Raw genomic sequence first — 27,813 nt, 5'->3', positions numbered from 1 at the left:
TCCTGGAGTGCTCCATATTTTGCCATATTTTCTTTGACTCAGAAACTTTAACACTGTTTTGAAAAAGAAGTCAATATTTGCTGAGGTATGTTACTTTACACATATTAAGTTCTAGGATTAGAATAGAATCTAATGATTCTAGGATTCGTTTGCTTTATAAAGCAGTGAATAGGAATGTCTAAGCCATATGTGCTCAAATTTTGACCTTCATATTCTCCTTTACTGAAGATTATCACTTGGAATAATTTAGTAGATCTCTTTTAGGGTATCACAATAGAGACCACAACATTTTTGCTGTACTTGCTCTCTGATCTCATTAGGATAAAAATAACAAAATGCCCACTAATAACAGGCATGCCCTTTCTGCACTGGAATCCTAAAATAGCCTTCTCTTTGGATGATAAGCTATTTAGGTTCACTTCATTTTGCCTCATTGTATTTCTGTCACCTTTGGTGCAATCTTGGTTACTAGAACGGAATGATGCTGAATCAGACAGACTATAATTTTTATTGCTATCATACCTCAAGACAAATTTATAGGCTGGACTTGATATCAGGAACTACTAGAAGGAATATGCCTTTGTTTTAATTTCCAAAATGCTCTGCCATTCTAAATTTGAAGTATCTTGAAAATAAACATCAGGAACCTGGCATGGGCAGTACATCCAGATGTTCTACAGATTCACTGTGTACACAACAGTTTCAGCAACTAGACTGTGCTACAGTTCTGTATTTGTATTGTGAAGTTAATATTTAAGGTGAAGATAGATCACAGAAACCTCATTACACTAAAGATCAACATTTAATCTCAATATTCTCTTCATGGAAGGCTAAGAGGAAGCATTAATTTGACAATACAATTGTCCTTTACTGTCTATGAGAGATTGCTTTCAAGAGTCCCCAAGCATACCAAAGTCCACAGATGTTCAAAAGCCTAATGTAATACCTCATAGTATTTGTCTATAATCTACATATATTTCCCCTTATGTTTTAAATCACCTCTACATTACTCATAAATACTTAATACGAAGTAAATGCAATGTAAATCATTGGTATTCTCTATCTTTAAGGCATAGGGACAAGGAAAAATGTCTGTACATCTTTATTACATTTGTAATTTCTCCCAGGTTGAATTCATGGATGCAGAAACTTCACTATACAGGGCCAACTGTATTTAGCCAATGTAACTATTTGGGCGAGTTAGATAAATATTTAAATATAGGCATAAAACAACATTTTACCCTGGCCAATAATCGCCTCCATCAAACTGAAGGCTGCTGATATTTATACTCAAGTTTGCTTCCCAGAACTGCCCAGCACAAGTGGCTAAGTGTATACAGGTGAGGTTTCTAATGAACCTTAACACTAGTCTCCTCCACCCAGAGACCTTCAGGTTCCATATGGTACAGAACTACCTAATCTGGACTCCTGTATTTATAGAATTTGACTGAATGAGGCCTATTATAATCTGTACAGAAGTCTCATTCCTTCCTCCTGTGTTACCACTTGCGTGCATCCCTCCCCTAAAATAGGACATAGGTCTAAAATGTTGGCATTTTTAATATACTAGTAATCCTACTACTTAAATGACACTCAATTATTCTCAAAAAATAATTCCTCTTGCCGTATAACTAAGATTGAGGTATATCACAGAGGCAGATGCCTTCTCATTCTGGCGTCTGCCTCTGTGATATAAGTTGCACCCTGGCTACAAATAGCTCACTTTTATCATCACTTCCCTTGCCCTCAGTTCCTCATTTATATAGTCATTTTACTTTTAAGTAGAATTAGTTCAGTAGTTGTAAAATATTCCAGATAACTCCTCACGTCAAATAGTACCTTTTGAGTTCATCAAGTTCCCGTGTAGTAAATGATATACATCAAAAACACAAACCCAATAAAATGCAAATTAAATTCTGCTAAAGTTACTCTTAGAAATTGGTGCAAACACTTCCCTAACCAACATAGTCCAGAATTTAGTGTTTACAATACAGTTTTGCTCATGATGGAGATGAGTGAACTACAACAGTATTCCCAATCCCCTTTCCCATTGCTAGTGTTGGTCATAAAGGCCTCCAAGAAATCTGCAGCCGACTCTATCCAGATACAGACCAAAAGGTCAGAGGTATACATTCCATGACACTCATGGCCTATGACTGTGGAGGGTTGTAGGCATTTATTCTTGTTCAAAATGTGGTGCAGCGTTTCAGAGCATCTGCTCCCATCCCCAGACATTAGCAAGTTTGAAGTGTGCCAGCATCTGATTTTGAACGGTATGCCAAAAACATATACTTGTTCTTAAACATCAGCCACTAGACTGGTCATTGGGTCTTCAGATTAGAAAGTATCGGCAGCCAGCACCACGGCTCAATAGGCTAATCCTCCACCTTGCAGCGCCGGCACACCGGGTTCTAGTCCAGGTCGGGGCACCGGATTCTGTCCTGGTTGCTCCTCTTCCAGTCCAGCTCTCTGCTGTGGCCAGGGAGTGCAGTGGAGGATGGCCCAAGTGCTTGGGCCCTGCACCCCATGGGAGACCAGGAGGAAGCATCTGGCTCCTGGCTTCAGATCAGCGCAGTGTGCCGGCTGCAGCGGCCATTGGAGGGTGAACCAACGGCAAAAAGGAAGACCTTTCTCTCTGTCTCTCTCTCTCTCACTGTCCACTCTGTCAAAAAAATAAAAAATAAAAAAAGTATCAGCAGATGGACTCAGATGCTAAAATTTAAGAAAACTGACCGCCAATTCAGAGATGGACAACCTGCGACGAATAACTGTGATCTCTAACTCAAAGACTGATTTGAAAATGCTTTAGCATTTTGCTGAAAAAGAGAAAGCTGAAAACATGTTGAGCTTCCAGAAGCATGAAATTTATTCCATTGAAATAAATAGAAGTCAGCCTCTTCCACCCCTTTGTGTGTACGTTTCTCTGACACACACACACACTCCTACCTTATGGCAAAAAAATTTATATATATATATATATATATATACATACATACATACATATAGAAATAAGGATCAGTGTCTGGCAGTGAAAACACTATGGCTTTGGGGGCTGGGTACATCTGCATTTGAATTCCAGCTCTGTCCCTAATTGACTGTAACATACTAATCAAGTCACTTATCCTCTGAACAGGAGTTCCCTTATCTAGAACATGGGTAAAATAGTTCTGAATCTAAGGCAATTCTGTGAGAGTAATATGTCAACTATCTGGCCGGAATGTAGCACCCACTCAATACATAACAACTATCACCTATATTAATTCCTAAGTGTACACTTAAACCTGTTTACATAAAACACAATTGTTTTATAAAAACATTTTAGCATTGCTACCTAAAGGAACAAGTCTAATGCTTACTACCCATTGAATTTTTCTTTTAAGAAAAAAACTATTAAATGCTTGTGATTGCTTAGCAATCTAACTTGTCTTTGCTTTGATGCAAAGGCTACATTATTTTCCTAATAAAGAGTCACCAAAAAGTATTGCATCCTCTCTAGAAAGTTTCATCTTTCCTTCAATGATGGTTTTTAATCGTCTTTTAATTTTCCATCTCCCTACCTGGTGGTTCTCCTTATATATTCTTGACATTTACCAAAAACTCACAGGTGTTTTGCTACCTGTCTTCACATACGTTGCCCTTTTCTTTACTTTTACACCCATTCGAGAACATTCAGCACCGTTTTTCTTGTGTCTCCCCTCTTGTCCAACACTCCAGGTCTCTCCAGGACCTTTCCAAGCAAACAGACATCCCGTACGGCACAGTGCTGGACTCGGCTGTGTATGAGCAGGTGCGCATGAAGGGGCTGAACCCTTTTGAGAGGGACAACATGTATTCCCAGATGTGGCGGATGATCAACCGAAGCAACGGCACCGAGAACAATGTTCTGGAGTCCCCGGCAGGCATTCAGAAGGTACTGGCCATGGTTCTTCATTAATAGCCTCTACCTGGTGATCTCCCTTGTGGAAACTGTGCAGATTTCTTTTTATTCTTTGGCTCTGGCATGGAGTTTTCAGCTCCGTTATGTTTCCTGTGGACTTAAAGTACTTGAGGCAACTAAGCATACCAGTAGAAGGAATGCAAAGTCCTCTGTGGTGTCTCCTGGACAAGCTTCCAGCCCGTTTCTAAAGCTAAAGACAACACATGCAAGGCTTGCTCTTTTGCTCAGAAAGGGTTAAGGACTTACAAACAGGAAGCCTTCAAAGTTTTTACAAATCTCATTGCAAATATCATTCAGGTTATCCAGCTCCTTCGAAATGACTCAGGGTACTTCCAATACTGTGTTTGTTTTCAGATTAGAACCCTATCTTTTCTGTGATTATGCGAAGCTAGCTGGAAGTGAAAGTTAATCTCCCCAACAAATAAGGTTTCTACCAGTGTCTGATTCTCTTTCCACATTTGAAAAATCATTTACATCTTATTTTTCTGTAGCCATCATTTAGAAGTAACTATAAAAAAAAAAAAAAAAAAAAAAAAAAAAAAAAAAAAAGACCGAGAGGGGCTTTTTCCTTTTTTCCTTTGTGTGAAAAGCTTCAAATGATTTGTTCTGGGCTACAGCTAAGAACATGTATACAGAAGCAACCCAGGCCCCATCAGCCTCTGTGAGAGGGCGAGCTGGTCTGCTGCTTACAGTTTCTCGAAAGGGCTGGCCTAATGAAGATCATATGGTTGGTGCTCAGTAAATAATTATAGAAAGACAGGGTCAGAACAGGACCCCTCGTGGTATGTGCTTTTTCCCTGTGACCCCCACCATACAGCAAGTTCTATGTTTCCGAGTCTATGTTTCCTGTTTATAAAGCAGACTCAATACTACCAGGTTGGAGAATGTTTCGACTTAAAAAAATTTTCGCCATTTTCCAGCGTTATTCTCTGCCTTTTCTCTTGGTGCCCTTTATCTGCCAATACGAAGGCCTCTAGAGCCAGCCTAGTAATTTTTACAGTCACCAAATCTCATTCTGAGAACTGATGAGGCTGACACGAACCTCCGAGTACAAATGATGCCCTAAAGGAAGTGCACTGTCCTTGAGATGTTTGCACTGCCCTCTAACTCCTACAACCTCAGGATACTCATCCCGGTTTCCCAGGGTCCCAGATATTATCCCAAAGCGTTTCTTTCTTATTTTCCTCAAAAGGGCCATGGGATCTTGAAAGGTGAATTTGATGGTCCCTCCAGTGGTGGAGTGGGTGCTGGGATGACAGATTGCATAGCTGAGTGGGCATGTATGTTGGGGAGGAGATTTCGGTGGGCATTTTCGGGGGTTTATTAGATAACTGCAGGATGCAAATGGATTTGAACTCCAGTGTAAGTATACTTACTTTGTGGCTTTTGGAAGAGTTTTTTTTTTCCTTGATATTGTCTATTGTTGAAAATAAATTTTATTTCCTGAATAATATACAGAAATCCAGAGCTTACATATCCATCCCATTTTAAGAGCCAAAGTTCCTCATATCTTACAACCTCTTTCTATACAGTCCCTTTCTGGAGAAACTCTCTCCAACCACACATATTCTCAATAAAATAGTAAAATCATGCATCTGTATGCATTCACTAATTTATACAGTCTGGAACACTTGCTAAGTACCAATTACATGTCAGGTGCTGCCCTAAGAACTGAAAATAAACTCATCAACTGAGAAATGGTCATTGGATTCATGAAACAGAAAATCAGGTGAGGACTATAAAACAGAACTAAAACTCGTGGTTAAACAAAATGATTTTCACTGTTATCGATGCTACAAAATAAAACAAATAGGGCAAAGATTAAAGGGAAAAGCTTTAAGTCAACTGGCTTCTCTCTGTCTCACTTTACTCTTCTGTAAAATAATAGTGTAGAAATTAAAAGCCTGAATTTCTCAGGCACATCAACCTGGGTTACAATCTAGCTCATTTAAAACACACACACACACACACACACACACACACTCACACACACCCCTAGTGACTTGAAATTCCTGGGCCTTTGAAGTTTCATCATGATAGGAATTCCTACCTCCTCACACAATTTTTGTCAAGATTAAATATAATATATGTAAAACATCAGTACATAATATGATCAGAGCTGTAAACCTAATTCATAAGATGGTTCTGAAAATTACCTGAAAGAATGTTTATGTAGTAAATTACAACCAAAAAACGTTATTGTTTGATATTCCCTATCACTGAAAATTGTGACATAATAAAGAGAGAATACAGTAAATGAAGTAGAAAACAATTTTTATTACTTGGTACTCTGTTAAAAAGGAGAACTAATGAGTTTAAAACTACAAAGCAGCCGTCAAATATTAAAGCATTATTTATTCCATCGTCTGATTTACTTCAGTGGTGGTGAAGAAAGGTGTTATAAACTCACAGTAGAAAATATCTACGTGAACTTTGTGTGTAGGATGTATTTTGAGTGTGTGGCTCTTTGAACTTAAGTCAAAGACAGCTGAAAATTGAATAGGCAGCAAAAATAAGTAGAAATGATAAAATGTATTTTGGTTCCGTTTGCAAGATCTCAGCCAGTTTCTATTGTAAAACAAAACCAACCGACCAACCAACAGGAGATAATCTTCGCTCCTGCTCAGTCTCACTGGGGGTTTGCAAAACTGATGACTGTAGCCTGTGAAATGTGCCTGTGGATTCCTCTTCTTTGAGCAACCCAGTCGTGCACAAAGCACACAGCAGCTTCCAATTCTCTGTCATTGATTTTTAATTTGTGCAGGCAGAAAAGACCTCAGAGGGCTACTAGGTTAACAGTCCACAAAAGGCCAAACCTTCTTGAACAATAACTTCAACAAGAGTCTGTATATATACTCACTGCCTTCCAGGAGAGCCGGCATCATGGTGAAAAGCATTCCTTACCATCTATTACTTTAAATAGATCCCATTCGTGTCTCAGGCTATGCTTACTCTTAATTGAACTACTTGTCTCATTTGGTTTCTCTCACTTAAAGGTAGATTCTTGCTCCCATCTAACATCTTCCTTTCTGTTTGTACCTAAGAAGTCTGTATAAATTGAGCGTTACAGAAATGAGCTCTGACGTGCTATTCTTGAGACATTCACCTGGACTGAGCTATGCTAATTACACTAAAACAAACTTTGTTTCTGTCTTATTCTGCCTAAGACCTTTTGCACACGTAGGAAAAGTATGACTTGGAAAATGGAGCTTAATTTTTTCCCACGTTTCCTCTGCAGTCATTTATTGAGTATTTTCTAGGTATCAGCACGTTAGACAGTGGGGGGAACATAAATGAAGACAAATGCCTTCACATAGTTAACATTCTGATGGGAGGTGGCAGATAGTGAACAAGAGGGAAAAATGATCTGTATTGTGTGTTCTATAATCTGAGTGTTAAAAAAAATCAAGAAGTGTATTGGAGACATGGAATATGGGGAAGCAAGGTAGTCTCCTTACTAGACCAAGTGGCTGGGGAAGGGTTTCATGAGCTGATGCTGGAATGAAGACTTGAAGTTCATGTCGGGGGGGTGAACACATGTGCATATCTGGGTAAAGTGTTTCCAGAGAGTCAGCCAGTGCAAAGGCTCTGAGGTAGGGGCATGCCTGGAAATCCCAAGGTGAAGGAGACCAGTGTAGGTCCAGAACTCAGGGGTTGCAGATGTGTAATGAGATCAGGAGGCAGAGGGTCAGGAGGTAGAGAGGAGACATAGCATAGTAACGTTTTGCTACTCAAAGCTGTTCCTGTAAATCAATGTGCACCATCAGTAGCAGTGGGAGCTTCTTAGAAATACAAACTCTTAGGCCTTCTCCCCAGCCCTGCTGAACGTGAATCTCAGTCTAGCAGGCTTCCACAGTGATTCATATGCATGCCCGAGTTTGAGCTGTGCTACTGCAAGACTGCAACTGCATGGAACATTCTACATGGACTTCTACGCTGTGTGGGATAGGACGCTTAGGAGAGCTTGGAACAGAAGAGTTACATGATCTCTAACTCACATTTGGGCACATCAGACGACTACTGCATTGAGCAAAACTGATAGTGGCAACGGGGATGCTGGAAATGAGTCAGGACGCCATGCTGGTCACTCGCAGCCTGCTGAAACCACCATGCAAAGTCAGCTCCTGCCAAAACACACATCTTAGAAGACACGAAGCCATTACTGGCAATAGCACGTTAATGGAATTTCGTCCACCAGATTACTCTACGAGGAATGACTGGGACCTAAGACAGGTAATTTCTGAGAGCAGATAAAGAAACTTCCAGATCTCAAGTAAGGATCAGACCAGGCATGAAGGATCTGTGCATTACACTGAAGTGGAGAAGGTGCCGATTACCACGAGAGCAATGATCCCTGCCTGGTGACTTCTTGTAGCTCAGGTGGAAGAACAGGTCCTCAATGAGGACCACTCTAGGGAAATAAAGATACTGAGGAGAGCAGTGGGCCTTGGGAGCAGCAGGTTAAACTGCCTCTTGGAATGCCCTGATCCCACGTCAGAGTGTCGGTTCAAGTCCCAGCTCCTTTACTTCCAATACAATTTCCTGCTAATGGGCCTGGAAAGGGGCCTATGGTGGCCCAAGTATTTGGGCTCCTGCCACTCATGTGGGAGACCCAAATAGAATCCCTGGCTCCTGCCTTCTGCTTGCCCCAACCCCAGATATTGCAGAAGTGAACTAACAGATGCGTCTTTTTCTGTCTCTCCCTCTAAGTTTGCCTTTAAACCTATCTAAATGTCAAAAAAGAAAGTCAGGATTGATATGATGAGCACTCCTGTCAGAGCCTGAGAACTGAGGAGGTAATTAAGCAGTACTTCAACCACAAAGGTCAAAGCAGATGTAAACTCAGATGAATGCTAACAGAGGAGTGGTGATGCCAGCAGCAGCACTATTCAATCAGAAAGATTGCATGGATTTTAAGTTCATCAATCCACAAAGTTCAAGAGCAGTATGGATAAAGACAGAACCATGATTGAGAACTGACCAGCTCCAGTCATAGAGTCAACTCATCAAGGATTCAGACCAACTAGTGGACTTCAGATCCCAACTCTAATCTTGGCCCAAAAACCTGGAGTATTCAAGCAGAAACAGCAAAGATAAAAGACTTAGCAATCAGGGCCGTTATCATGGATTTTGGAGTACCAGGACAGAAATAGCTAGCGTCTATGTACTGGTGCAGTAAGCCTATGGTAGTTGTATTTAGCCTGGCTGAGAAAAGGGGTGGAGTGAACCTGTTGCTTTACATATACATTCTACACATGTTCAGTGAGCAGCTGAATAGAACAGGTTACTTACCAGGCACTGTTCTACATGTTGAAAAGCAAAACAGAACAAACCAAGTCCCTACCCAAGAAAACAAAAGGCATGCTGACGGGCTCTAAATACAAATGTGAAGAGTAAGACTGAAAGGAAGCAGGATCAGAAAGATGGATATTGCCCTCACTTAGGGAAACATCTCTGACAAAGTGACATCTTACTAGACACCAGAAGAAGGGCTCGGGAGCCACATAGACAGTGAGAAGTGGAGGTGCGGGAGGGGACAGGAAGGGTTTGGATAAGAGAGATAGTATCTAACTTTTGATGGCCCAAGTGCTTGGGCCCCTGCGCCTGCATGGGAGACCAGGAAGAGGCACCTAGCTCCTGGCTTTGGATAGGCACAGCTCCGGCCTTTGCAGCCATTTGGGGAGTGAATGAATGGAAGGAAGACCTTTCTGTCTCTACCTCTCAAATAAATAAAATTTAAAAAAAAAAAACTGTGCTTTAGGTGCTACGTGGAGAATACGGAGGTCAAAGATGAAAGCAGAGAGATCAGTGAGGGGGCCACATAGTAATCCAAATGAGGCAGGTAGTGGGAGAATAAGGAGAAATCACAGTGCAAGAGGTATGAAGTGATTGCATTTGAGTTTCTTCGGAAGGGATCTCTGACAAGATTTTCTAAGACTGAATATGGGGTATGAAAAAAGAAAAGAAAAAGAATTGAGATCAAGTCCAATGTCAATGGCCTAAGGAGTTGAAAGAATGGAGCTGCCACTTGTGGAGACTCGGAAAACTAAGGAAGAACCCCTGAGAACTGGTCTTTGGCACAGGAGTCAACACAAAGTGCTTTATTACTGATCTAGGCAAAAAGTTCCTATTTAAAGTCATAAGACCAAATAGTGCTACAGAGGATTTGAGAGTATCGAGGAAAGCCAGATGTCTATCGAGAGTGATTCCTGGGGTAATCTAATATTTAGAGGAAGGAGAGACAGAAAGGGCATAACAGAGTTAGGAAGCATCTAACAGTGAGGCAGGAGGAAAACAGGGTAGGGTTTAGAAGCAAATGAAAAAAGGTTTCAAGAAGGTCAAAGAGTCCACTGTCTGTCAAAGGATGCTCATGAATCAAGTCTGATGGAACCTGAGAATTGAGCATTGATTTGGCAACCGACAATCAGTGGTGACCTTGACAAAAGCAAATCTTGGAGAGGCAAGGAAAAGAAATTAGATTGGCGAGAAAAAAAATAATTGCAAGACAGGAAGTAGAGATTACCAGAAGAGGGAACCTTTCCAAGGGGTTTTTGTTTAAAGGAAATTCTGAGAAATCAGAGGGTTTCTTGGAGAGGGATGTGAAGCTTTAGGATTTTTTTAATGGAAGAAGATAGATGCAGTATGTGTATGTTGATGGAATGATACAGAAAAGGGAGAAACTGACGCCACAGGAGAGGAACAGGAGAACTGCTGAACAACTTGAATTGAAGCCAAGTCCTAGGGTTTGGTGTACAAGTCAAAAGGCTGGATTTAGAAGCACAGTCTTCCCACAGTAAGAGGGAAGAGGGCTGAGTGTGTGCATACACATGCAGCAGGCTGGAAGACATAATGCAAGTATGTGAATTTTATTTATTTTTGAATGCTTTGCATTTACAGCAAGAAACAAGAAAGAAAGCTATTGCAAATCTATGAATAGGATCGCTATTGTAGAAAATTAAAGAGATACATTAGGAATGATTGTTTCTGAGAATAGAAGAGACCATAGACTGCTGAAATGTAATGGTGTTAATACAACAGTCAGCATGACTTTCAGTTGGATCAGTCAGCACAATTGTGATTCTCCCTAGCCATCTTCAGCAGTCTTAGTGTAAATACCAAGCCCACATACATATCTCACCAGAATTTATGTTCACTAAGTAATTATGGTCAAAAAGCAACAAGAGTGAGAAGGGTTTTAAGAGCACATGCAAAGAAGTGATTGTTAATGAATTATGGAATCTGAGCCCTATAAGAGCAAAGTGTTGACAGAAAGGGTTGGGGATACCAAAAGGGTAGCATAAACAATGGACACTGGGTCTGGATGGGACTGAAGAATTTTTGCAATCAGTGAATAAATAAGGATAGACTTGGAAGCCACATGAAGACAGTTCTGGAATGATGGTTTGAAATTACTATAATGAAGACAGAAAAAAAAAAACAAAACTACCATATGACCCAGCAATCTCACGTATGCTTATCTATCCCAGGGAAATGAAATCCATCTGTTGAAGATAGATTTGCACTCCCATGTTTATTGCAGCACCATTCACAATAGCCAGGAAATGGAAACAACTTAAGTGTTTATCAGCTGATGAATGGATAAAGAAAATGTGATACATACACACAGTGGCATATTACTCATCCAGGAAAAAGGGTAAATCTTGTCATCTGCAACAACATGGATGGAACTGAAGGTCATTATGTTAAGTGAAATAAATCAAGCACATGAAGAGTAAGAAATATCACATGATCTCATTCACGTCTAAAAAAAAGATCTGTGGAAGTTAAAAATATGACTGTGGTTGCCAGAGACTGGGGAGAGAAGTGGGAGGAGGGGATTGGGAGATACTGACTGAAAGGTACTATTATACCTTGGTGGGAATAAGAAGTTCTAGAGTTGTATTGAATAGCAGAGTGACTACAGGTAATGTTATGTTTTTATACACAGAAATACATGGTAAGTTAAGAACTTTTGGATGGTTTCACTATATACAAATGTTAAAGGCTGAAAAGTATAATTATATTTACCCTGATTGGATATTATATAATATATACATGTAACATGATAGTCCATAAATATGTAAAATGTTTATGTTCTTAAAGTTAATTTTTTAAAAAAATGATTGTAACATTTGCGTGGGTGGCTTGGTCATATGGGAGAAAAATACTAGACCTTTGAAGAAGAGGAATCCAAGAGACTGAGAAAGCAGGTACTATGAAGAGATGACTTTGTGAGTCATCAAGTTACCAGTAGAGACCTGGTATTTGAAAGAGTGACAGAGAGCCAAGTGATTAAATCTACGAGCCGTGTGGGAGTCAGCAGATGACTGCAGTGCAACCCAGGAGCAAGTTATGTGCTCTGATCCCATCAGCTTCGTTGCCAGATGACTTAGGGTGCAAGAGTCTTGAAGTGGTTAGAGGGGATGAGGAGGATAACTCTCTGATCCAAATGCACAGAAAACTGGGCAGTGCTTGAGAAAGCCACCAGTAACAGAGTTCTCAGAGGAGAAGCAAGGTCAAGTTAGCAAAGGAAGGTCAAGAAATTTCCAAAAACAGTTGGGGTGGGGCCAGCGCTGTGGCGTAGAAGGTTAAGCTTCTGCCTGCAGTGTTGGCATCACAAATGAGCGCAGATTCAAGTCCCAGCTGCTCCACTTCCCATCCAGCTCCTTGCTAATGCACCTGGGAAAGCAGTGGATGATGGCCCAAGTACCTGGGCCCCTGCCACCCATGTGGGAGACTCAGGAGACCCTGGCTCCTGCCTGGCCATTTGAGGAGTGAACCAGCAGATGGAAGACCTCTCTCTGCCTCTGTAACTCTGCCTTTCAAACAAATAACTCTTTATAAAATATATAATATGTTAACTATATTATATATATATATATATATTATAAAAAACACAAAACAGCCCATTTAAAAAGAAAATTTACCCAGGATATGGTATTCTGTTACAGCAGCCCAGATGACTTCCCAAGCACACGGATGGTATGTTCTGTCTCCTCTCTGTATCTCTGCCTTTCAAAGAAATAAATCTTAAAAAAAGTTGGGGCCCTACTAGTTTGTTTGAGAGTCTCAGTTTTGCTGGTTGACTCCATTATTTTTTAGATTTATTTGAAAGACAGAGTTAGAGAGACAAGTTGAGTTGCAAAGGAAAAAAAAGGGGGGGAGGAAAGTGGGGGTAGAACACGGAGAGATCTTCCACGCGCTGGTTCATTCCCCAAATGATTGAAACGGCCAAGGCTGGACCAGACTGAAGCCAGGAGCCTGGAATTCTATCCAAGTCTCCCACATGGAAAGCAAGGGCCCAAGCACTTGGGCCATCTTCTGCTGCTTTTCCAGGCACATTTGCAGGGAGCTGAATCAGAAACAGAGCAGCCAGAACTTGAACCAGTGTTCTGACATAGGATGCCAGTGTTGCAGGCCACAGCTTAGCATGCTGCACCACAATGCCAGTCCAGCTATGCTGTTAATAACGGCATCCCATTTCCCTCTCAAGTGTATTCTCATTGGAGAAGTACAGTGCGTCATCACTCTCGAAATAGAGATTACACTGATGGTGGAGTTCCACAGAGCAGAGTGGAAGAATATGGAGAGTTGGGGAAGAATTCGAAATTGGTCAAAATCAAGGGATATGTTTATCAGTGAGATCCAAGAAGTAACCCTGGAAATCTCACCGTTTTTATGATGGTCAGCATGCAGGATCTAGGCTAAGGTGGGCTTTAGGCTCTAGGCAAATTGTGCTTGTTAGGAGCAGAGTGTCAGGTGGGTGAACATGTTGCCAGGAGCAGGCTGAGATGTGGAGCCCCTCTTCAGCCCTAACAATGGCAGGTGAAGGCCTGGCTAACAGCAGTCTTACTAGGTCTCTGAGATGTAAGGCATTGCTTCTGACAGCTCAGCGAGGCTGGAGTAGGTAGCAGCTGACATCTGCTGGAGTGAAGGATGAAAGTAGTACACACCTGGCTAGACAGTGAAACAAAGGCTGAGTAGAAAACAAATTGCAACTGTGACAGAGCTTGACATACAGTCAGTCCTGATCTTATGCATGTCAAACTCAGGACACACACTGGCTATATCCTCATCGCTGGTTGTTCCACACCACTTCCTCTTGGAGCTCTATAGCATCACTAGACTATGAGCAAAAAAGGTAAAGTAGGTAACAATCAACATTAGCCTGCAGCACAAGAGGCAGAGAGCTAACTGGAGCTCCAGTGAGTGACTTGGTAATGAATTGACTATGTGCATGACCTTAAAGTCTGGATTAGGCCCTTATGACAGATATGAATAATCAAACTGAACCCCACTTGGGGGAAGAACAAGGCAAAACACTAAACAGCTCTGGGCTATGAAAATGCCAAGCCTAAGCTGTCACACCATTGGGCTTGGAGGTAGCAGTGTGTTTGCTATGTTTGCCCTTTTGCCAAACGATTGGAACAAACAATATATGATTCACTTTAACACTTCACCCTGCAGCTGGGAGCTCAGTTCCCACTGGCCTATTTTCTTCTCTCCAGAAATCAGTTTTCAGGTTTGCATCAGGAATCACACAATGTTAGAAGAAAACTGCACCAGAGGGAGAATGAAAAAGACATAAGATCACTTCCAGCAGCTCTGCTAATGAATGTTCAGTGCCTGGGGTTGACTGCTTTTTAATTATTATTTTCCAAACTTATTTTTATTAATAATCCTCATGGAGGTTCGAAATAAAAATCAGTCTTGATTAAATACTTTCTGGAAGAAAAGAGAAACTTAGAATCAAACTTCTTAAGCAGTCATAGGAACCTGAAGTCAGGAAATGTCAGATTTTTTTAATACAAAGCATACTATAAATAGTTTCTACATGCTCATAAAAATAACAATTATATCATAAATTAGAGCAGGTGATAATAAAAATGCAGTGCCTATGAAGATCAGACTACCAATCTGCCTTTGTCAGAGAATCCACTGTGGGGAGCAACTCGGACTAGACTAAGTTACTGGAATTAAGACTTATTCTATGCATCTGCTCTCCCACAATATGGCGCTGGGAGAGGAGGAAACAGCTTCTACACAGCTGCCTCCAGTTCAACCAATAAACAGCAGGACCTGCTCCTGATTGGAGGAGAGCAGCGTACTCGGAGTGTGGGTAGCAGAGTTGGGATTGGTGGAAGAGGACTATAAAGGAGGAGAGAGACAACATGCACAAGGAACATCTATCTGAAGGAACACCTGTGCAGCCCCCGAGAGAGCCGGCCGGCAGTGTGCCGCTCCCCCACGGAAGTGGGGAAAGTGGCAGGGGGAACCGCCCTTCCACGGAGGTGGAAGGGTCGGTAGCCAACCCGGGAAGAACCAGCAGCAAACCCTGGGAGGGCCGAGCAAACGAAAGAACAACGCAGGGTCCTGTGTCGTTCCTCCACGAAGAGGGGGAGCAACATCCACTTTTAAAATTGTGATTTAATAGTGATTTAATCCATGTTGAAATCTAGATCTGTTCCGTGTCTTCTTTAAAGTAGCTACATTCAACTCTAATACATCTGCTCATTCACTCATTCATACAACACCAGTACACTGGCTGCTGAGTAAAATGTCCAACAGTAGCTTCCTCCTGGAGAATTTACAGGATAGGATGAGAACAGAGAGAAAGGAAAAATAGCATAGCCTGAGAGATGAGGCTAGTTCAGATTAGAGAAGGCTTCTTAGAAGAAGTCATGTTAAACTTGGAAAAAGCAAGACTAAAGTATAAAGACAGCAATCAGCAGTTAGGGAAGAGATGGCCTGAGCCAAGTCTCAAAGATGAGCATATCACTGCATATATGTGGAAGAAACAAAGAATAAGAACAGATAGAGTAGAAGGCACTCCAATAGAGTGATGACATGGGGTGGGAGGTACAGTCCATACCTGTAGAACAAATACATCCCCTGGGCCATGGGTCGGACCAGGCAAATGGAACGTTAATCATAATTCTAACTAAATGAACAAAAACCTGTGAAAAGAGGAGCGGATATTTGTCACAGCAGTTAAGACACTGCGTGTGATATTGCGTCTCACGGTGGTGTGCCTGGACCCGAGTCCCAGCTCCCATTCCAATCCCAGCTTTCTGCTGAAGTGCACCCTGGGAAGTAGCAAGCAGGTGACCGTCCAAGTAGTTGGTTCCCTGCCACCCATGTGGGATATTTAGTTTGAGTTTCTGGCTTCTGAATTCAGCCCCACTCAGCCCCAGCTGTTGTGAGCACTGGGGAGTGAACAAAGGATGGGAAACCTCCACCTGTCTTTGCCTTTCAAATAAATACGCATTACAACGTGAAACTAATAACCAAAAACATTTGAAAACTTCTAGATTAGAAAGAACATAGCCACTTTGGAACTGGGTTTTCTTCTCTATATGTTTTAAATTGTGCAAAGAGAATCGATAAATTCTAAGACTTTTTCCTGGAACAAATACTGAGCCTTTGGACCCTAATTTCAAACTGTTAAATCGGCACATAAGACAAGTGCATTTCCCAGGAAACTGCGGAGGACCCTGTGAGAGCACTGAGCCTCTGTCGTTTAACACACATCCTCACCTCTAAGTGGAAAAGTTCTCCAAAGAAATTTTTTTTTCCCCAGGTGGGAAAACCTTGCTAAGAGGCATCTTTGTTTCCTGGTTGGACTCATTATATTCACAAATTTCTTTAGCCAATAAATCTTCTATATGATACATTGCCTTTGTTTAGTTCCTGTTCTAGAAGTTACTTCAGTAATTAGCAAGTATATATACTGTTTTTTTTTTATTTCTGTGGGAAAAACACCAAAACTTACGAAGCATATCCCTACCATCATTTCAGCATCTAATCACTCTACTCTTTCGATTTTACCCCTTTTGTCAGCATTAATAATTGGCATCTTTTGACTTTCTTCTATATTTAAATACACACAAATGCAAATAGCACATATATACCAATAGCAATGTGCATGCATCAAGTTTGGGGATTTCCATTTTTAAAATGTTTTTTGGTCTTTGTAGTTTTTAACTTTGAAACCAAAAATGTCTTTCAGCATAGCATATACTCATAAGTCTGTACATTCTTTTAATACCTTCAAATCATTTCATGAAGTACTATAATTTACCAAGTCCTTGGCCTTGATGAACACTTGGAACGTTTCATATATTTTCTCATGAGAACAGCTACAATAAACATACATTTTTATATAGTGGTGTCATTTTCATTACTCAGTTCTGAAAGTGGGAGTGTGTGTTAAGGAGGATGTGTGTTTACAGTAACTATTCTCAAAGTAGTCTCTGAAAATGTACAAATTTATATTTCTGTCACTGAATTAAGAGGAACCCAGTTCCAACTTTCTTGCCAGAAGTTGTCAGAATTAAAATGGTTTTCACTTTGACATTCATTTTGGCCAAAATTATGAGTGAAAAGCATTCACTGTATCCTCATCATTCAGATTGTCAATAAATCAAACCCATTTTCAAATGTCTATTGGTTTTTATATACTGTCCACAGATTGTTACATTATTTACTTTGCCCCTTTTCTGTTAAGTTTTATACATTTTAATATTGCTATTTAAAATATTGATAGTAGTACCTTGTCTTTTTATTTTACCGTTAACCCATCAGGCTTTAACTTCCAGTCTCCATCCACATATGCACTTTGACAGTCAGCTAGGCAGATATAATGGCAAACATGGTTTCATCAGGTCCCAATATAAATACACATGGCTGAGTGCACATGTCCTAACATTTCTTTTGCCAGCCAGTACTGCAAAAAAGCAACATTTTCCAAAAAAATAAAAAATAAAATTAGAAAAACTAATTTTTTTTAACTATGTCTAAGTTTGTTTCTCTATTTGCAATCTTTCTTTTTTTTTTATTGTGAATTTTCATATTTATTTTCTGGCAGTAAAAAGAAGGCTCTAGTACATTCAAAGAGAGGGTTTTTTTTCTCTTTTTTTTAACTTTTATTTAATGAATATAAATTTCCAAAGTACGATTTATGGATTACAATGGCTTCCCCCCATACCGTCCCTCCCACCCACAACCCTCCCCTTTCCCACTCCCTCTCCCCTTCCATTCACATCAAGATTCATTTTCGATTATCTTAATATACAGAAGATCAGCTTAGTATACATTAAGTAAGGATTTCAACAGTTTGCTCCCACACAGAAACATAAAGTAAAAAACAATAGATGATTTTTTAAAAATGATGATGAAATCAGATCAGACCTATTGTCATGTTTAATCCCAGTGAGAGTCAAGTTGGGAGTTGATCTTTTTTTTTTACAGAGGATCAGTTTAGTATACATTAAGTAAAGATTTCAACAGTTTGCACCCCCATAGAAACACAAAGTGAAATATATTGTTTGAGTACTTGTTATAGCATTAAGCCTCAATGTACAGCACATTAAGGACAGAGATCCTACATGAGGAGTAAGTGCACAGTGACTCCTGTTGTTGACTTTACCAATTGACACTCCTGTCTATGGCATCAGTAATCTCCCTATGCTCCAGTCATGAGTTTCCAAGGCTATGGAAGCCCTCTGAGTTCTCCGATTCTTATCTTGTTTAGACAAGGTCATAGTCAAAGTGGAGGTTCTCTCCTCCCTTCAGAGAAAGGTACCTCCTTCTTTGAAGACCTGTTCTTTCCACTGGGATCTCACTCGCAGAGATCTTTTGCCAGAGTGTCTTGACTTTCCATGCCTGAAATACTCTCATGGGCTTTTCAGCCAGATCCGAATGCCTTTAGGGCTGATTCTGAGGCCAGAGTGCTATTTAGGACATCTGCCATTCTATGAGTCTGCTGAGTATCTCACTTCCCATGTTGGATCACTCTCCCTTTTATTTATTCTATCGGTTAGTGTTAGCAGGTACTAGACTTGTTTATGTGCTCCCTTTGACTCTTAGTCCTTTCATTATGATCAATTGTGAACTGAAATTGATCACTTGGAATAGTGAGATGGCATTGGTACATGCCACCTTGATGGGATTGAATTGGAATCCCCTGGTATGTTTCTAACTCTACCATTTGGGGCAAGTCAGCTTGAGCATGTCCCAAATTATACATCTCTTTCCTCTCTTATTCCCACTCTTATGTTTAACAGGGATCACATTTCAGTTAATTTTCAACACTTAAGAATAACTGTGTATTAATTACAGAAGTAAACCAGTCATATTAAGTAGAACAGACAAAAAAACTACTTAGAGGGATAATGTATTAAGTTGTTCATTAACAGTCAGGGCTATGCTGATCAAGTCACCGTTTCCCATAGTGTCCATTTCACTTCAACAGGTTTCCTTTTTGGTGTTCAGTCAGTTGTCACCGATCAGGGAGAACATATGGTATTTGTCCCTTTGGAACTGGCTTAATTCACTCAGCATGATGTGTTCCAGATTCCTCCATTTTGTTGCAAATGACTGGATTTCGTTGTTTCTTACTGCGGTATAGTATTCTAAAGAGTACATATCCCATAATTTCTTTATCCAGTCTACCGTTGATGGGCATTTAGGTTGGTTCCAGGTCTTAGCTATTGTGAATTGAGCTGCAATAAACATTAGGGTGCAGACCGCTTTTTTGTTTGCCAATTTAAATTCCTTTGGGTAAATTCCAAGGAGTGGGATGGCTGGGTAGAAAGGTAGGGTTATCTTCAGGTTTCTGAGGAATCTCCAGACTGACTTCCATAGTGGCTTGACCAGTTTGCAATCTTTCTTTTCGAAGATGATTATAATAGACAAACATTTGTAAAATACCCTAGTAGAGGATATAGAGGGCTCTAATTTGGGGCATGTTTCTCTGGACTTCCCAAGTCAAGACATTAGATTTCATACCTGTGTATTTGCTTCCATTACTTTTAAGCCTTAGGCATTTAACAAACCTCTAACTGTTTAGTCTCTTCCCGAATAAGGAACCTGTTTAGGTTTTCTTTGCATCCTGTGGGTCCCAACCCTTGGTCGCCCTTTCATACACTCAAAAGGACCCATCCCTTCTCCCTTCCTCCCGATTTCTGCGTTCACAGTTCTGCTGTGATTTTCTCCTTCTCCATTGCTGAATTCAACTCTGACTGAAGCATAAATGCCACACTTACTAGTATATCCTTCTGCTTTTACTTTTCTCAGATTAACTGTTATCGTAAGTACTAAAGCTCTGATTACAAATTCCTTTCTTGTTATATCCATAACTATTATTTTCCTTATTTTAAATCAATATAGCTTGCAAAGTCCTGTAGGGCTGAGCACCAGCTCAGCCTGGTAGACATTAAAATAAATACAAACTGAGTGCTTTGATAGTATTTTGGGGCAATAAATATTTTACAATGTAAAACCATACTTGTTTAGTAAAAAAAAAAAAGTCTGTCTCTTCAATTTTCCCATTATTTCTCCTATTACACATAACTACTGGAATTAATAAGTACAAAATAGAATTTAAGAACTCTATAACTAAGGGTAGAGATCCACTTTTTATATCATGAGGAATTGGCTTTTAATGTAATCAGCATATCAGGGCTGGTGTTGTGTTGCAGCAGCCTAAGCCACCATTTGCAATACCAGTGTCCCATAAGGGAGAGCCTGTTCAAGCCCCAGCTTCTTGGCTTCCGATCCAGCTCCCTGCGAATGCACCTGGGAAAACAGCAGTCAATGGCCCAGAAACTTGAGCCCCTGCAACCCACACAGGAGACCCTTGTAGAGTTCCTAGACCCTGACTTCAGCCTGACCCAGCCATGGCTATTGCAATCATTTGGGGAATGAACCAATATATGGAAGACATACCATTCTCTGTAATTTTCAGATACATAAACCTTAAACTAAGAATATCAACTTAATAGTTTTCATGTTTAATATTTCAATATGCATTTTATTGATGTTCTTATTTTGTTTAAAGATTTTATGTATTTGAGAGGCAGAGTTAGAGAGGGAGAGAGAGAGAAAGGTCTTCCATTCACTGGTTCATTTCTCCAAATGGCAACAACAGCTGGAATGGGGCTGATCCAAATCCAGGAGCTTTATCTGAGTCTCCCACAAGGGTGGCATGGGCCCCAGCACTTGGGTCGTCTTCCACTGCTTTTCTGGCCATTAGCAGAAAGCCGGATCAGAAGAGGAGCAACCAGGACACAGACTGGCACCCATATGGGATGTTGGCATCTCAGGTGGAGTCATAGCTTATTATGCCATGGTGCCAGCACTCTTAATTTTAATTGTTATAAAATTGTATGTAACATTTACCATCTTGTCCATTTTTAAATATGCAATTCAGTTCATTAAATATATTTACATTCTTGTTTAACCATCACTGCCATCCATCACCAGAAGTCTTTTTGTCTTGCAAAAGCTAAAACTACATATTAAACTATTTCTCCCATTCCTCCCAACCTTAAGCCCCTGGCAACCCGCTTTCTATCTCTGATTCCGACTACTGTAGGTAGCTCATACAAGTGGGGCCAGACAGTATTTATCCCTTTGTGACTGCATTATTTCTCTTTTCTTAATGTCCTCAAGGACTCATCCATATTTTGATATGTCAGAATTCCCTTCTATGGTAAGGCTGAATGATAGTCCGTTGCTCGTACATACCACATTTTGTCTACTCATTATCATTGGATTCTTGGGTTGCTTGCACCTCTTGGCAGCTGTGAATAATGCTTTAATGACCAAGAAAGTACAAAAATGCTTGCTAGGATCCCTGCTTCCAATTCTTTGTGCATATGTATAGAAATGCAACAGCTTGATCACCTAATTCTGTTCTTGATTTTTTGCTTTTAAGAATGGCCATGCTGTTTTTCATAGTAGCAGCACCATTTAACATTCATAGAAACAGTGCTCATGGTTCCAGTTTCTCCATGTATCCTCCCCAATACATACTTGATTTTTTATAGTAGCCACCCCACGGGTTCTGAGAAACACATGAATTTACATTTTATTTTAATATATTAAGAAGGACTCTGTCGCTAAACAAATTCGAATCACTGCCATCTCTAAAATTTGATCCAGTAGAGATTAGATTGTTATGCCTTTTCTCATCTGAGAAAGACAAGATAATCAGACTAGGGAATAAGGCTTGTACAGTTTATCAAAACTCATGTTATTCCAGCACAACTAATTAAGAATTTGTTTTCCATAACCTCTCTGGGAATGTTTATCTCTTTACCCACTGCTATTCATCAGTTATAGAGCTGAAAGGAACGTGGAGATCTACCAAATCCATCATTTTATTTTATAGATGAGAAAATTATACTTAAAAAAGGTTAAGTGGTTTACCTAAGGCAGCACAACTAATTAGTGTCAAGATTAATGTCCACAGCCCACGTCTCTTAACTCCTCGTCACTTGCTCTTTCCACCACAATTGCAGAACTTAAATCCCTAATGTCCTTCCAAAGCTAATTAAAATTCACATCACAATTTGAGTGCTTCCAAATTTTAGAGGATATTAAGAATTACCCATTGAGGCTATTCAAAATGCTTAAACTCTGAGCTAAGATATTAAGGTTCCCCAAGATTGGGAGAAGGCCCCCAAAATTAACAAGCAATTCAGTTGGTCCTGACAAAGGTAGTTCAGAGACTTATCTTCTGAGAATTACTCTTCTGCACATTATTCGAAAGCCCTTGTAGACCAGCGGACTGGCAAGCAGCATTAGTGCCAGTGGGGCCCGTTGAGACTCCATCCCAAAAGTACAACGTGGGAGACTCTTGGGGTGAGGTCTGGAAATGGTTCATTAACAAGCTCTTCAGAAGATTATGACAAACACCTCTTGTCTGAGAGCCAGTGGCCTAGACGATCTATCTTACTCCAAGCAAACCACCTGCTTTATTCTATCGCCTCCAACCATGGCTTTAGGAATCCAGAACTTTGGGTACATCTAGGTGATATAAAATCTTAACATCCTAATTTATATTACCGAGGGTATGTGAAGGGGTGTGTGTGTGTGAGAGAGAGAGAGAGAGAGAGAGAAAGAGAGCAAGAGTGAGCATGCGAAAGGGAGGGCGAGAGAGGGAGAGAGAAGAAAGGGAGGGAGAAAGAGAGGGAGGAAGTGGGAAGAGAGAGAAGAGAGAATTTTCTTGAATGATTCAGCACTAGGTAATAAAACTTTCCCTATCTTTGTGCCACACATGAAATTTATCAAAAAGTAGAGATTAAGTGAGGGGCACATCAGGTAGCAAGTGTCGCTTTCCCCTCGTGATGGCATTTTAGAAACAAAACCACATTTATCTGCTTGTTGCACATCTCCACCTGGAGGCCCTGCCAGCACCCCTGCCAGCCTTATGTCTAACAAGGAACTAATTATCTTTCAGTGCAAGTTGATGCTTATCTTTCTGTGTTCTTTATTTCTGTTAGAAGCACCACTGCCCTCCCTTGTCAGACAGGTTCGAAATTGAGGAGTCATTTTCATGGCCTTCATCTTGCTCACCAGAGCCAATTAATTGCTGTAACTATCAATCCTGCCCCTGCAGCATCTCTGCCATTTATTCCCTCCTTTCCCTTTCAACTTCCAGTTTAGCAATTCATGTCTTGATTACTACCCTCCTGGACTACGGAAATAATTAACTAATTGGCCCCCTTCTGCAAATTAATCTTCCCCCCGGCACAGTACTGATAGTGATCCATCTTTGCTCAAAGCCTTTAAAGGTTCCGCTCTATCCCAAGTGCAAATTGTTTATCCCAGTGTTGAAAGGTCTCTACAATTTGGCATTAGTCTTTCTTTCAGTGTTCAAATTACTCTTTCATTTTGAGAACATACATATTGAATACCTGTTCTGTGCTGGACATGGGTCTAGTGGTCTTTTCCCTTTCACATGCCTTATATTTCTGTCAAATGAAGTTACTGTTGTTCCTCTTTCTCAGTATTCTTACATATATATATATTTTTTTTTTTTTTTTTTTTTTTGACAGGCAGAGTGGACAGTGAGAGAGAGAGACAGAGAGAGAAAGGTCTTCCTTTGCCGCTGGTTCACCCTCCAATGGCCGCCGCTGCAGCCGGCGCACCGCGCTGATCCTGGCAGGAGCCAGGAGCCAGGTGCTTTTCCTGGTCTCCCGTGGGGTGCAGGGCCCAAGCACCTGGGCCATCCTCCACTGCACTCCCTGGCCATAGCAGAGAGCTGGCCTGGAAGAGGGGCAACCGGGACAGAATCCGGCGCCCCAACCGGGACTAGAACCCGGTGTGCCGGCGCCGCAAGGTGGAGGATTAGCCTATTGAGCCACGGCGCCGGCATATATATATTTTTTTTTAACTCATTTCTTTCCCTCCCTCAGGAATCCATGATTCCTACTACCTTCTTTTTCAATTCAAGATTTTCCAGTTCTGTTTCTCATGTGTGACTCTGAAGTCTTTAAAAATTGTTTTTATGCTTGAGAGATAAATTATGTCCCATCCACTGGCTCACTCCTGCAAATGCCCACCATGGTCACAGGCCACGGTCAATGTTGGCAGATAGAAACTCTGTCCAAGTCTCCATGAATGGAAGAAACCCATTAACTTGAATCATCACTGCTGCCTCCCCGCATTGGCAGGAAGCTGGGACTGGGAGCTGGAGCCGGGGTTTGAACCCAGGCAGTCCGATACAGGACAGGGGTATCGGAAATGGTATCCGTGACAGGCCAAGCACCTGCCACTTCTGATGATCTCCTAGGATATTTGCTGCCATTAAATGCTTTATGATTTGTCTATATTCACATATGTTTATCTTAAATATTATAGTTGTGTCTATCCTCCTAGGTTGTTTACCACTTTGGGTCAGGATCCATACCTGACTCAATTTAGCCTCATGTCTCTACAACTCATCTTAAATAATTATTTTGCAAATCTTTAGTGAATCAAAATGAAAATCTGTTTTAAGCATGATTCTTAGTCTTTGTGCAAACATGAGGAACTGAAATCATCTTTAATTAGATAACAAATGTAACAAAACAAGTATAATGATCGAGTCTACCAGTGTTAGTATAAAGGGTGTGTTCCTGTGTACAGTATATGTATATTCTAAATACACACTTATCAGATCATTTTATTCTTATATATTACAACATACTATTATGTTCATTGGGTTGGCCAAGAGTGACAATTCTGCATTCTGTTTATTTTTCCACGCTTATGCTAGTTTTTCTCCTTTTTAAAATTAGTTAAAAATTTGCACCACATCTGGGGAGAATTTACCTGTTAAGCTGACAATTTTCAAACCACGCTTTCTTACATGTTTCATTAGGAGTCCAGGTTAATATGTTCAGCTTCAGCTTATGCTGTTTGGGCTTTAGAGGGAGGTGAAAGGGTTTGAATGTGAGAATCCCCACAAAGTAGCCATGATCAGAGCCTAGATATGATCCTGAGAAATAACTTGATACACTTCCCTGAATGCAGCACATAATTTGTAACTCACCCTAACAGTAGAAAAATATAAACTAAAATATGAAAAAGAATTTAGAATCAAACTTGAGCTAATCTATGGAATATATATAATCTCTTGAACTCCCATTTTCTTGCCTTTAAAAAAATCTCCTATGAAAGTAAAGTTTATCTTTAAGGAACATAGGAAACTGGCAAGGAAAGAGTAGATACTAATTATTGCTTTCCCCTTGCCAGACACCAAGGCCAACAATATGCCTTTGTTTGCTGATTCTTACCTGGTATCACAGACATGAGCAACCCCATCTGCTCATCGGTATGTAAATGTGATGGAAAATTTCTGCCCCAAATTGTACTGTCAGAAATGTATTGCATTTAATACTTTTGTGTATTTAACTCTGCATGTAAAATATTTAGCCTGCAGGAAAGTTGTGAATTACAGTCAAGTGAAATAGTGCACTTGAATTGTGAAGCACACAAAGCTTTCATCAGCTTTCAGCCTGAAATATCAATGTTCTCCTTCACCGCATGAGCACATAAAGGATACAGAGGTTTATGCAATTCCAGCAATAGAAATAGTCTCACTGACCATTCTCCATTTGGGACTTTATATATACTAATTACATGCAAAATCAAACAAATTCCTTTTGTGCTTTAAAGGATCTAATTCAGTTTGTCAATCTGGCCATATTATGGAAATTGTTCTCCATTTTATACACAGGAACATATGGCCCAAACCCCATTTTACTCAGTTCTGCACTCCAAAGAACTTCTCACACTATTTTGTTTATTATTTGGTAATATTCTGTTTGAAAACCAGGAAGCTTGTCCGCAGCCTTAGAATTGCATTATAGCTATGTTTCTGCATCTTAAACAAGCACACCTTTCAAGATGGAAGTTCTGTGAGAGCCACTGAAGGGTACATGGGCCAGAAGTATTTACCCTTTGATGTTCTCTACTCATCATCCCCGTGCTTCCAGTATGTCGCAAACAAGTCCAAAACTCGACACTTGCTTCACCTTTCCTCATTTCTTTCTAGGTTGCTTACAAGTCCATTTTCCTCATTTCTTACTCCCCAAGCCTTAAAGTCCCTCTTTATACTTTTCTTTCTTGTGTACCTTATGTCCTTTCACGAGCAAATCCTGCTGTGCTGGCTTTTTATTCAAGAACACAGAGATTCTCACCACCTGTCCCAGTGTTGCCCTTCTCCAAGCCCCCATCATCCCATTCCTGGATTGTTACAATCATCTAACAGAACTTCCTGCATCTACTGCTTTATCAGGCCCCTTTTCAATACAGCAGTTGATACCAGGCAGATATTCTGCTCAACACTGTCCACTGGCTCCCTGCTCCACTCAAGGTAACAGCCAAAATCGTACAGTGGTCTGCAAGCTTGAACGTGATCTTAGCCTGCCCACCTTCTTTTTGACCTGACTCATACAGCTCCCTGTTCTGTGAACATGCCAAGCACAGTGGCCACCCTTTTCACTGGCTACCCTGGCCTCCCCTTTGTCTGGCTTCACCATCTTTTATCTTGGGTCACCTGCTCACTGAGACCAGTCACCCTATTTTTTTTAACGCAGTATACCCCAGACCTTACCATTTCATAGGCTTCATCTGTTTTTGTTCATTTTCCATAGCATGTATCACATTCTAATACATAATTTACTTGGTATTTTATTAACTTTTTCTGCACGTGAACATACACCCTGAGGAAAGATACGTCTTTTTCCCCCAATGTTTCCCAAGCACATACCATAGGGTCTAAAACAGATGATTCAAGAAATATTTGCTGCACAATGAAAAATCTCTATTTATTGAAGAATGACTTTGGCCAAGAAATGATCTTGCCAAAATCAAGTAAACCTAACTGGACAAAGCAAATAGACTATGAAAGCCTTTTTTATAATAAAAATATTTGGGCAAAATATACAAAGTTTTAAGTCAGGGTTCAAATAAACAGTTATGGGAAAGTAACTTAGCAATGCTAATTTAGTTAGGAAAAATAATTATCAGACTGATGAATTTTTATTTGGGACATTTGCTAGAGAAAGTGAATTTTAGGTAAAATGGCCATTACTATTGGATTTTAAAAAGATGAATTTATTATTTGAGAGATGGAGAGACATCTACCATCCATTGGTTCACTGCTAAAATGCCTGCAACTCTCTGGGTTGGGCCAGGCCAAAGCCAGGAGCTCAGTCTGGATCTCCCGTATCAGTGACAGATTCAAGCACTTGAGCTGTCTGTCTGCACAGCAAGCATTAGCAAGAGTCCAGATTTGTGAATGGAGCTGGGACTGGAGAACCCAGGAACTCCAATTTGGGATGCCAGTGTCCTAACCTACATCTTAAGCTCTTAGCCAAATACCCATCCTCTCCCTTTTTTCTTTTTTAAAAAAGCTTTTATTTAATGAATGCATTTTTCATAGGTACAACTTTAGCAATACAGTGGTTTTTTGTTCCATACCCGCCTTCCCACTCCGATTCCTGTCCCACTTCCTACTCCCTCTCCCATCCCCTTCTTCATTATGGTTCATTTTTAGTTTAACTTTATATACAGAGGACCAACTCTATGCTAAGTATAGA

At 40.4% G+C, this 27,813-nt stretch overlaps 1 protein-coding gene across 4 annotated transcripts in view; it reads left to right on the top strand.

Annotated features, from left to right (window-relative positions):
• Positions 1-27,813, top strand: part of GRID2 (glutamate ionotropic receptor delta type subunit 2) — a 1,616,513-nt gene that overhangs the window by 1,303,191 nt on the left and 285,509 nt on the right. For all 4 annotated transcript variants that reach the window (XM_051819556.2, XM_051819557.2, XM_002716957.5 and 1 more), the window contains one exon: positions 3,715-3,910. In XM_051819556.2, coding sequence (XP_051675516.1) covers positions 3,715-3,910 — 196 coding nt within the window. The remainder of the gene's footprint in view (positions 1-3,714; positions 3,911-27,813) is intronic.

This window comes from Oryctolagus cuniculus, chromosome 8, assembly GCF_964237555.1.
Source record: "Oryctolagus cuniculus chromosome 8, mOryCun1.1, whole genome shotgun sequence".
Taxonomy (NCBI): Eukaryota; Metazoa; Chordata; class Mammalia; order Lagomorpha; family Leporidae; genus Oryctolagus; species Oryctolagus cuniculus.
The sequence above is the reverse complement of the archived record's forward strand: the minus strand, read 5'-3'. Positions and strand labels throughout refer to the sequence as shown.